The sequence below is a fragment of the Spea bombifrons genome, chromosome 2, assembly GCF_027358695.1.
Source record: "Spea bombifrons isolate aSpeBom1 chromosome 2, aSpeBom1.2.pri, whole genome shotgun sequence".
Classification (NCBI taxonomy): Eukaryota; Metazoa; Chordata; class Amphibia; order Anura; family Pelobatidae; genus Spea; species Spea bombifrons.
The window spans coordinates 26,315,886-26,328,451 of NC_071088.1; the positions used below are offsets into that span (position 1 = coordinate 26,315,886).

The following is a 12,566-nucleotide window of genomic DNA, read 5'->3' on the forward strand; positions in this document are numbered from 1 at the left end:
TTGCCGTATTACCAGTATGCAACGCAACATAACATATACTCTGCATGGGTAACAATAGAGCTTCTGAACTATTGGTAGCCAGTAATAGGTTCATGGCAAAGGTTTTGGGGTGTGCAGCCATCTTTACTAAGTCTTTATAATTCCAGTATTTATTGTATCCTTAAAAAAAAAAAAAAATGCAATTCAATTTTGTCATAAAATCATAACTTAGTCATTTGATTTTCAATTTAAATCAACTACTGAATCAGCCATCAGATTGGAAAATATCCCTCTTTTATTAAACATGTTGAGTACAAGATTTATGAAAAGACATATTATGCATTTCACTACAAATTTCATTTTTAATTATCAACCTATAAAAGTAATAACAAAATGGGAAATGTTTAACAAAAAAAAGTGCAGGTAAGTTATGGAAGGGGTTTGGAAAGGGGGTCCGCATTTGCCATTTGCTGATCAGCATTTGTAAATTGGCAGCCTGCAGTCCGTAGGATGTATAAGTAGGTTTTTGATTCCCATCTTTGAGTTTATACATCCCACATAATGTAAAACGTATACATGTCCTATGGAAAACAGCTGATGTGGCCGTCCTGGCTAGGATATACGTTTGGAGTATTATAATATAGTGCACATATAGTGAATGGCTTTATTTCTAAGAATAAACCTCAGAACAGGCGTGTATAGTCCCTGAGTGCAGCCTCACGCCCTTAGCCGTATGACCACCACTTTTAATGTAGCCAAGACAAGTGCTGCTGGTCTGGTGCTCTAAGGAGGTCTATGCTTTCCACACTCATTCTAGAAACAATCAATCAGATGTCATAATAGCCACAGAGTATCACTCTATATGAAGCGGCTGTGTCTTTCTCTCCCGTGCATCATAGTAATTGTCCGAGTGTCTTCAAGCTTGGGACTGATGCTGTGATGCCCTGGAGGTGTTCAGAATATCCTGAGGAAGTCCAGCCCTAGCCAGGCGCATGCGCGTCTGTGCTCTCTGGAAGGCATCTGTAATTATAAGACAGTCAATCACTATTGTATTAACATGTTTAAATACTGCAGGTAACGGTGAACAGAACTTCTATTTCTAGTATCAAACATGGCATACTACATACAGTGTTAGGTATCATTAGAAAATCATTATATCCAATCATAGAATGACGTATCAAAACCAATATGCAGAATCTATTTAATCGTGAAATCGTGTATATCTGAATCAAATGGGTCCTTCGCTCAATACCACCTTGCTATCTGTAGTGCCATTGAGCACATTTTTATGTTAAAAAAAAGCCAAAAACAGTTACAATTCCTCAATATATAGCAACAGCATATGCAGCAACAATAAACGAGATCTAAAAACACACAAACCACATACATTAAAATAAACCCCTGCTAACAAGAGGCTTTTGGCAGACAGAGTTGATAATGATGTAGATGTAGACTTGATAATTCAATGTCTGCCGCTATTTAAGTATTTTTAAGTTTATTTATAAATTATCAGTTATTTTATTAAAGTGTAATAGTCTATCTGCTAAAATCAAGCCTAGCTATAATTAAAAGGGACACTCCGTTATTAAAAGTACTCAGAGTATTTTAATATGTATCCCTTCCTTACAGGGGTGTCTGGGACAGTAAACTGTACCTTTAAAACCAAAGGGTAGCCCAGTGAATAGTAGTATTCAGAGATAATACGATACACAGAGACTAATTGGGAAATAGTCTGATCTTATTTTTGGATTCCATTTAAAAACAATCAAATCAAATTAACACAATATTAATTATAAAACATGGTCATACCGCTAATCAGCATAGGACTTCTGGGCTGAAACCAGTAGTGAGCTTTTTAAGTGTGAAGAATAATACGAGAGGATAATCTCATCGTTTGCGTTTAGATTTTTGTTGAAGAACAGGATCTCTCTGCAGAGCGTTAGTTAAGTGTGACTGAGGACATGTAGGGGTTTAGTCAAAGGTCAATAATGCTCAATCTTTTTTAACCATGCATTATACAGAGCCATCCAAGTGTTTCTTACAGGGGCAGCTCACTAGACGTGTCTATCCCTAATGTAAAGCGAGAAGTGTCTGCTCACTTAGCCCCGACTTTTGTACCTTAATCACTGGACTGTATAGCCACAGCTCAGCTGAACGTAACCACAAGCACACAAAAAGATCAACTCCTCAGATTCAAATACCCTGCAAATGTCTGCCAAGCCTGGATCCCTTCAAAGGGTCCTCTGATTTTCAGTTCACCCTTGTAGAAACTCGCCAATAAACCATGAGTTGCTAACAAATGCCGCTCTCCATAGAATTACCGTTACTGCTAGGAAGGTTCTGAAATGCCATAGGATCGCATGTTATTACACACAGCACCAGGTAAGCATAAGACCGGCAGTGTGGTGCCTTTGGAAATGAAGGTTGCATGATATACGTGGTACCAATTTCCTACATTACCTGGAAGATTTAACCCTACAAACCAAATACTGTGTGATCTGTAAAGCAGTCCATACTGTCACTATGTCACTACCCCACATGGACTATTGCGCAGTAATGCAAAATGGCCACAAGGTGTCACCACTTGGCAAATTGAATGTAATGAATGATGCCATTCACACACACACACATACTTCAGACAGAGACAATGGGAATCCAACTGGGACCCAGTCACCTGTACTGGCGGCAGCAGTCATCTCCAAGGGCCCTGCATTGGAGTTTAAGATAAATTCAACATGTTTTTCTATTGGCATGCAAAACATAAAATTCATTCCTCCACTGCACCAGCAGACCTCCGATTCATAGTCAACGCTGCTAAATACATTAAACCACATGGCTGCCATGAGAAAGGTGAAGCGCCACTCCTCGTGGTCTTGGTATCATAAATTACTAAATGGATAGGTGTTGTACAGGGGTTCACATACCGAGGACATTGAGAATGGTACTTTGCTGGCTGGAGCTTCCCAAACGATCCAAGACACTTTGCATTCTTTTCCTCAGGGAGCTGCTGTCAAGGAAGGATCTGCAAATCAACACACAGACATAAGATAATGCCCAAGAAATAAACAAGAGGAGCAAATAAATAATATGCGGAATATTTAATTACTTATTTAACGCTATTTAAGGCTGAGGGAGCCCAAATACAAATCAAATGTCTATGCAATATACTTGGCAATGAACTTAACGCACACCTCTTACGACTTAATAGTAGTCAGCCATATATTTATGTTTAATCTTGAACCATGAAAATATTATAGCAAACACTAAATATGTCCTTTAAAAATGCAATTATACTAAATGTATATTATATATATATATATATATATATATATTTATTTTTTTTTAAACCTATTATGTATAAAATGTTAATATTATATTGTAATTATGCTCCCATAGCTCCTGAGGGGCCAGGGCTTCTTGGCACACAAATTAACTCTTTGAATCTGGCGCTCATGACATTTGCCACTTGTGGAAATCCACCACCTTGTGTTGGGAACATTTTGTTCTGGCTTTTTCAGGTTGTTCTCATCACACGCTACAGTCAGTTTCTACGTGCTGATACCACAGTACTAACCCACGTCTATGGTAATGCTTAACATCAAATGTACCAACATATGAAGGTCTGATTTTTATTGAATTGTATTCATGCTCGAGGACCATAACAATGGGAATGCTAGGGGGGACTTATAGCAGCTTCTTGTGGTTCACTTGCATCTTAAAAAATTTCAACAAATATTATGCAAACAATATAAAGCTGTATACAAGTTAAGTATGAAGCTCACAGACATTCAATAACATGTTGTAAGAGAGCCAGTATGGATACATGCATGAAGACTGGTGGCCCACTGTGTGATCATACCGTGACTGATGTATACAATGAAATCTAAACGTCACTGTCCCCGTTGTCTCTGTCCTGAAGCCGATGCGACTGAGGCGATCCCCCTTTGGGCAGAGAGAGTATACACCTTGTTTCAAACTAATGTATGTCAATACAATACAAATTTAATATTTTAAATTTAAAACCAAATCCTTTGTTACCTGGAATGTTCCTGGGATCCTGATGTAGGTCATGTCCTCGAGTTCTGGCGATCCTCCTATGAAAAATCTCCGAAGCTCAGACACTGTTCCAATCTCCACGGGCCGCCACGTCCGAGCGGTGCAAGTGTGCATTCCTGAACAGAAGGAGAATTATCACAATTCTAAGCTTATATTACCAACCAGCTCATTGGAGCGATATGTGTGACTATCATCAGCCGCTACGGATTATTTTTACCCGCTTTTTAGGATGAAGATACACAAAAGAGCATGAGTTATAGCTTGTTTCTGTCCCTAAGCACCCAAAACAATCTTAATATGCGTATCAAGACACTCGGCACATAATTCAAAGTGTTTTAAATGTCATTGCACGCTGCTTTTTAATTTTGTAATTACCTGGTGTATCCGGCAAGACAACTGACCCGTACCCTTCCACTCTGTACCTCTGCCAAAAATCCAGAGACAGGACCTCAAAGTACAGAACCGGCAACTGTGGGATATCTGAAATACCAAATGTCACTCAACTGTCATAGAGCCATCGTTGTTTTTGTGTTCAGTGTCACCTTAACAAACACCACACTAGCATCACATGCATTCAATATGCTTATCTCTTTGGCAACCAAGCATCTTAGCCTCACTTCAATGTATTCTAGAACCTACAATGAAATGCCTGGGCAGATATCCGGTGGCGCTGGCTACTTTGAGTATGTTAGCAGGCTATTGCATAGGCGAAAGAGCAACGTTCACCTGGAACATCGTTTTCTTGCTGCACCCTGAAAACAAATCTTGGGCCACCTCGAGAAGAGATATCCCCAGTCTACTCACCCTCTGATGCTACCTCTTCAGACAAGAAGACTTCAAAGCTGAAGGGATAGGAAAAGTATGCAACGTTCTCCTGTAAATAATCAATTCATGAGAATAAAATAAGAATGTAATAATAATTAATACTTTGTTCCTAAAATCCAGCTGAATAGACTTAATATCGAAGCTAGTACGGTGTGAAAATCTAATTGGAAAAAAAAAGCTAATTTGTACTGTAGAGTTCACTTCTTTTTTTCCTAAGCAGGACGCTGACTTTATATATACACATGTCAAAGCAACATAATGTATGGGTTTTTGTTCGCTGGAATATATATAATATATCTAGAGTCTGTTACCTTTCATATATTATTATTATTATATATTCCATATTATATAAAAGAATGACATGTAGATCATAAGTAATGGAAAACACTACAAATCCATATAAGAAACAAAAACATATCAAATGTTTTATATCTAGCAGATCGGTCAGGTTAAATGCTGGTAACAGAAAACCTTATTTACTCGGCTTCAGATATTAAGAAAAAAATCTTACCCTTCCACATGCTTTGGTTTTGCAGCTTTGGGTCACTCCTGAAAGCTCCTGGAAACCTGGACTGGACCAATCTAAAAATAAAATAATTTGAAAAACCCACACAGTATAATAAAATACATCAGGCTCGTTAAATACATAAGACGTTTGGGTGCAATGTTTGATAAGTAGTCTGTTCCAGTTGGATAGGCCATTTCATATCTAGTATTCTGGTTTATTTTGGAGGGAGTACAAGAACATGGGCCCGATACAACATGTATATTGGGCATACAAAGGTACATAATAATGAAGAATATACATAATTCATTGGCTACTTACATTTAGGTAGCTCCATAAAGAAGTGGACATAGAGATTATCATAGTCATACTCCTGCGCAGATACTAAGGGCAAAAAACAAAAGTCTATAAAGCGCAACTGGTAAAGCATATCGGTCTGAAACAGGGAAATGTTATTCACTTACCAATCTCCCCATTAACGTAGAGACGTAGAGTACCAGCTGGAGGCTACAAACAAAGCAAAACATTTTAAAAAAAAACACTGTAGCATGTAAAATGTTAGTTTTTATAGCATTGTGTCTATGCTAACATAGCAAAAAAGGTGTACACTTGAAGCAGCAATACATATTTTCAAATACCCTTAAAATAAAACACAAAAAGGTAAATATCAGGCATGATTCCTTCTATATTATAGGTAGACGGATAGTTAAATAACTATACAAAAACTCACAACATCTGAAATCTTACCATCTCAAAGTCAGAGCCCACCAGGCTGTTCAGGTAATCCTTGTGTCGGCTGTACAACTGGAGAAAAGTAATTCAGACACCATAGTCAGCGGTTTGGCTGGATATCAGCTACTAGGTAGGCACCAGTAAACTATCAGGTAATGTAGTACTGGACATTAACCATAAAAACACATTTCACATACTTTTCCCTATCCCCCTTGATTACTACCCTTTTACAGTCCCCTTACATCCTTGTATAGGTTCTGTTCTCGCTCTTGTTCATCCTTCTGGACAGACTCAGACACGTGCTGCAATGTGTATCTCCATAGTTCTCGCTTGTGGCCCTCAACCTCCAGCCTACAAAGATGAGAACAGCATGCTTTACCGGCAGTTACGTGGCGAATATGAATACTTTTACAGGAATAAAAAGGATTTTGTTCATTTTTGAAACAGTGTTGGGTTCGTAACTGTATAAAAGCCAATTGGGCCACGTGGTTATGGATGCCATCCATTATCCCTTGTCAGCTAGATCAAGGGTTGGCTCATGATTCATAAACACTTTTTGCATTCTTAATACCTTTAATTTTTACTGGGCTGTTCTGGCTAACAAATAGAATTAGATTTATGCATTATATGTTTACATTTATATATTTGTTCAACAATCAGTGATCATAAACTGAAGTGATCTTCTGCCCAAACAGGAGCATGATGAACTACTGCAGAATGTTGACATTTAGGGCATCAATGATTATATCTATGGTGATTTTATCTGAACCAGTAACTTGCCCTTTTTCATTTCCACAAGTCATTGGTGCACTCAGATGAGCCATGAAAGCCCATTAAGGGTCTTGCAAAACACAAATACAGCCTTGATACTCATCTTTGATATACTGTTTACCTGTAGGGTCCTTTTAGGCCAGTGATGTCAGGTTTCAGTGTGATGACACCATTACCATCTACACGTATAGTACACAGAACATGTTCATTCTCCTTGCACCCAAGCCTGGAAGAAGAAAAATACATAGGATTATTCCCTTGACATAGCAGCAAGCAGAAAGACACACTACGCAAGCATGATTAAATGTCCTAACAGGAATAAACCATTCTCAGAAGTAAAAGTCATCAAGGTTTGTGATGCTGAGAAGAAGTCTTCAGGATCAGTGAATAAGCGGTTAAGTAGAGACATGGAAAAGACGAGAAACACAAAGTGTGTAGTACATAAGCCAACAAGGCGAGTTACTCACGTTCCACTTGGAGATAGATCTGCCATGATGTACATGGTCTGCACAGGAGTGTTAATAATATGATTATTCCTAATAAACTCCTCTGATGGCTTCCATGTGACAAGACGATTCCTCAGTCCCACTCCATCCCTGGAAAACAGCCAAAAAAACGAGGTTAGAAAGTGATTTTTAACAATGTGTGAGAATAGCGTTTTGTGCGGCACAGTACTCAGGGTTGCCTCATACAATTGTTTCTTATCCTGCCGCCTCCGTCGGACATTTGCCATTCGTTCCACAAGAAACGTTGGAGCCTCTTGATGAGAAGTAGTCACTGACTGAATATGCTGAAACGAGACAGACGTTAACATACTAACGGTGGACCAAAGCCTTCTGAATCCAAACATCTAGATGGATAAGACAAAAAAAATACATGCATACTGTATATCCAGATATAGAGATTATACAAGTGCAACATGTTTAATAGAGGCTAGGGTCAACATAAAGATTTAAGAATAACTTTGATTTATAAATACTTTATTTGCTCAGTGTAAGAAACATTAATGATAACAATATTTATATAGCAGTCATTCATATAGTTCTTTACACAAAACATACTTACTGAAAGGCAAATAAAGTCTATTACGCATAATAAAGATGGCCCTGCTCAGAAGAACCATATAGGCTGTGGGTGGCAGGTGGAACACATCCATGGCGGACGAGGAAGAGACAGTTTGTGAAGATGATGATGGAGGGTAGGGAATACTAGCTAAACAAGTAATAAGCTTATTTCAAAGGGGGCTTTTTCTTGCAGTTTCAGAAGGAGTGAGAGATTTTGAAGGTTGTGGGGTTCAGTTTAAGAAGTATGGGCAGCACAAGAGACTACTGGTAATTAAGCAAAGACACGGAAATGAAAAACGGTTACAGATAAAGGACAGAAGCTGAAGGAAGCTAGAGGCTGTTTGAACTGTTGAGGATCAGAGTTTCAGTCTTTGAATATATTCAGAAAAAATGCTGGACTTTATGGTGAAATCACCTCCTCTAGGTTGGTGTATCGGTCGTGGTCCGTGTAGGTGAATATACGTCTGTTCTTCCGCTTGCTGCTGCCTAGAGATAGCACATCTTGATGATATTGCATATCCAGAGGACTCTGACAGGCAGCCTTACTTTTATACAGTTCATATTCAAACTGAAATCACAGGAAGATATTACAGGTGTTACACAGGACCAAGAACGTCGGGAAGACATAAAATAGAACAAAATATTGCAAAAAAAAGTCCAAGAGGGTAAATAAAGAGACCTAGAACTGTTCATGAGCCAGATATATATTACAATGATAGGGAAAAGGGATGAAAAACTTTAACATTTCGTGGTTAAATCATAGTAGCAGAAGGCAGCAGATATTATTATTGATTATTGTTTTATATAGCACCATCATATTCCAACAGGGAAAACATTACATAGTTTGTCTTGGACCCAGCTCTTTTCACCAAAAGTCTAGCCTGTCTGGGGCACACGAGTCTTCACCGTACACCAGTGGATACCCACATCTGCTGAATGACCAACGTCAGCAGGCAGCCATAGAATGAATGAATGAATGAATGAATGAATGAATGAATGATGGAATGAACTGCTTATAGAAAAAAGGAACCAATAAAGATCTGTACAACAGGAGTGATGACTAGGCACAGAGTCATGGATATGGTGGGAAATGGAGCAAGGAAGAGGTAGATGAAATGTGAATAATCTTTAAAGGCTGGATATGAAGGGAGGTTACAAAAAAAAAAAGTGATTTTGAAGAAGTGCATGTTAACCATTTCTCAGTCCCGGGGCAGGAAAATCCTAAATACATCACTCACACCAGACCATCGCTTTATCGCATACAGCCAAACACAGACTGAGGCATGTTATCCATCTTGCATGCGTGGCTCATACCACCTGTTAATGGAGTTGAACTATTAAAAAGGCACCTGGCTAAAGAGCTTCTCCTGCCAGGAAACAACAGCAACTTCTTCATCATCGCCAGGTCGATGTCCACCTGAAAAAAAAACAATGTAAACTGGACATTCATCTTATAAATCCTTTCAAAATCAAGGATTCACGTCTCTGATATAAGCTCCCTTGACATCATGCAATTGATCTAGAAGATCCCAAACTAATTAAACTTGTATAAGGTGGCTTTTATACTAAACTCGTACGAGATTTTCTATTGGTCATCACTTTTAAAGATTAATTACCTCACAAATAAATATTTTTCTCTCGCAATCCAATATTGTATGGAATAAAGTAATGTTTTTATGCCGCTGAATAAAACTGGGGTTTCGTATTGTTCCCATAAACATTATTTACAGACCTGAAGAATGCAATTATAGGCGGTGGTTTGATATTTAGAGGACATTCCCTGCTATTTCTACGAGAAATAGTGAAGTCAGTTTATCCCACCTTCAATAGGCATTTCTGTGTTATTAATGGGAAACTGCCACGATCACAGTTGCAGTTAGTTGACCCCTATACAGTTTGTTGATCTGCGGTTTTTCCAAATTCCTGTTGTGGACTTCTCTCTCTTCTACTCACCAATACCTTCCAACATTTCAAATGCCCAAAAGGGGTCCACTTTCATTTGGGGAGTGCAGTTAAAGGCTAAATAACTTTTAATTACACAATTTAATTTAGAAATCCATTTTCTGCTGTAGTAAATATGTAGGGAAAACTAATTGTTTCGATAAAAAAAAGTTTTAAACACTAGTACGGTGAGAATATCTATTTAAAGGGGATAGCAACGCCTGCACTGCTTTTTCTGGCAAAGTGCTAACCTTCGGGCTACCGTAGTTTCAAACACCAGGGGCAAACCAAGCGCTCTCATTTAAACCTCTAAAATGTGTAAAGTTATCTTTACGGTTAGAACATACAGACAGATTTATTCAATACACAGTAAGTCATAAAGGAGTTCTGGTGAACTCTAGAAGCCCTCCTCTCATGACATCACCCTTGTATTAGGCCAAGTGAGCTCATGACACACAATGAATGCAGCTACGTTAAGTTTTATGATTAATAAACCATATTGTGTGTTAGGAAATCTAAAGAGGTTTGGACCACACCAGCACCTGTAAATCAGTGATTAGATTATAATCAGCGCCTATAATACTTCATAGACTGGGCTGTGTGTAAAAACGGGGGGGGGGGGGATTTAGACCAATGTATATAACAACACGTCTATACTAGACAGAGCCAGGCAGATGACCCATAGAATCAGCATTACAAGCGTCCTCTCATTATTGATCTCCAGTAGACACAGTGCACTCACTAGCCGCAGGATTAGTACTCAGGCTCCGGAGGGGCAGGTCTCCGCCGATACCTTCTTCTTCTTCTTGCACTTTTTGCACCAGGGCACTTACCGGCGTCACCCGCTGCAGGGTTACCCTATGGAAGCACAGATAAGCTAAATTACCAAAAGATGCCCCAAACTCCCTGCCTTACACCCCGCCGCTGTAACTTCATCCCTCACCGTATCCTCAAATTCTTTATAGGGTCCCTGGATCGGTACACCGCCTCCCCTGTATCCAGGTTCCAATCTTCCGCCATCGCGAGGCCGAGCGTCCCCTACACCTAGGCAACCAGAGCGTGCAGTCTGATTGGTCGAAAACGTCATACGTAAGGCGTACGTTCTACCGTCCGAGACGCGCTGGGATTCGGACCTGCGCTTCCAAAGGCATTGCCGCATCGCCCTCTTCTGGCTCGTGCGGTGCATTCGTTCAGGTCCGATAGGGTTGATTAAAGTAACGGATGCCGATAATTATCGCCATCGAAGTTCTAGGATTCCCAATTACCGGTCAACCGAACGCCTATTAAAAGAACAATCGGTGCACATCACGTAACCGCCAATAACGTACCTCCTCAGTCATACCTGCCAACAGTCCCGAATTTTACGAGACAGTCCCGTTTTGTTGGGTCCTGTCCAGCCAAATTCGGGTCTGTCCAGTCATAAAACCACTGCCTATGCTCAATGCATTACACTGTGCACAGGGCATTACGTTTTAACTGTGTATGTCTAAGACACACACGGCCTATGTGCTTGTAAATCAGCTCCAAACTACCCAGTATCTGTACCGGGTAGCCTAGAGCTCAATGTTGCAGGGTCACTGCGTGGCCCCGCCCCCTTTATCCCCGGATTCAAGAAGGAAATGTTGGTGAATACACCTACGTGTCCCCCTTTCCTCCCCTGATGTTCATCTTTTTGTAGTTCAGAATGTTTGCTGTATGTGTGGGTATCGCAGTGTTCTACGGCCCAAAAAGCTACAATAATGTGTTTATAAACAACAGAAACGTGTTTTTAGATTTAATTAAATAAGTAAAAGGCACAATCTTCCTTAGAAATGGCCATCAATGGGTCACAAGGGCAGGTAACATTTTAATAAAGCCCTGCCTCTGGCCACATCCACTAAAGCAGTAGCCCCTTTTTGGCCACTTGAGCTGTTGTGAGGTACGCAATACCATATTGCCCTGATTATAGGCCACACCCCTATAGTTTGTAGCTGTTTTATCAAAAATGTATTTAAAAATAAATACGCAGTAGGATGATAAAACAGTATTTTCTCGCTCATGCTCACTCTCAATGTCTCCCTACCTTCTCCGCCAAATGCTTCCATGTTCCTGTCTCTTTTTCTGCAGCCTTGTTTCTTCTCTTGCCTCTTCTTGTTCTGTCTTCTTTCTTCGTCCGCTTCTCCTTGGTATCAGCTTCTTGAACCAGGACAGAAGCCCCAGACACACTTTTCTCCCTTGTTGGAGAAACAGGAAAGGATGTCTTCGTGGCACGTGATGTGGCTGCACCATTTTGCAGAAGTTCTCCAAGAAGCCAGAATAATGCAGACGGTAGTATTGTAGAGAGAAGTACAGCACGCGCCACATGGACAGCTTTTCCAACGGTTGGGGAGAGGTTGTGTCTGGAGGCTCCGTCCTTTCGCAGAAGAACCCAGGAGGCCCGGTTCACTGAGTTAATACCAGGGAGAGGTGGGCGAAAGAAAGAAGACAGGTGAACAAGAAGATGCAAGAGAGGAAGTGGAGCTTACAGGGAATTAATCAGTGGAGAAGGTAGGGAGAATATCTCAGCCCTGATTATAGGCTGCACCCCTTAAAGATTTAAATTGGGGGAAACGTCTGGTTTCAGGAGGTGGCTAGCAACCAGCTTGGGATGTAACAGAAAGGCTTTAGAATCCTACAGTTTGAAGTGTCATCAGAAAAGTGCAATAGTCGGGCAG

At 40.0% G+C, this 12,566-nt stretch overlaps 1 protein-coding gene across 1 annotated transcript; it reads right to left on the reverse strand.

The window, feature by feature from the left end:
* Positions 1 to 845: 845 nt before the first annotated feature.
* On the reverse strand, positions 846 to 10,933 carry MKS1 (MKS transition zone complex subunit 1). The gene is made up of 18 exons (XM_053456881.1): positions 10,817 to 10,933; positions 10,616 to 10,731; positions 9,282 to 9,349; positions 8,348 to 8,500; positions 7,561 to 7,658; positions 7,336 to 7,464; positions 6,990 to 7,094; positions 6,340 to 6,448; positions 6,113 to 6,169; positions 5,830 to 5,872; positions 5,687 to 5,749; positions 5,372 to 5,442; positions 4,840 to 4,909; positions 4,411 to 4,515; positions 4,018 to 4,151; positions 3,839 to 3,921; positions 2,904 to 3,001; positions 846 to 999 (listed from the first exon to the last, which is right to left on the reverse strand). The coding sequence occupies exons 1-18, from the start codon at positions 10,891 to 10,893 to the stop codon at positions 896 to 898; spliced, it is 1,683 nt and encodes a 560-aa protein (XP_053312856.1). The 5' UTR covers positions 10,894 to 10,933; the 3' UTR covers positions 846 to 895.
* Positions 10,934 to 12,566: the final 1,633 nt, after the last annotated feature.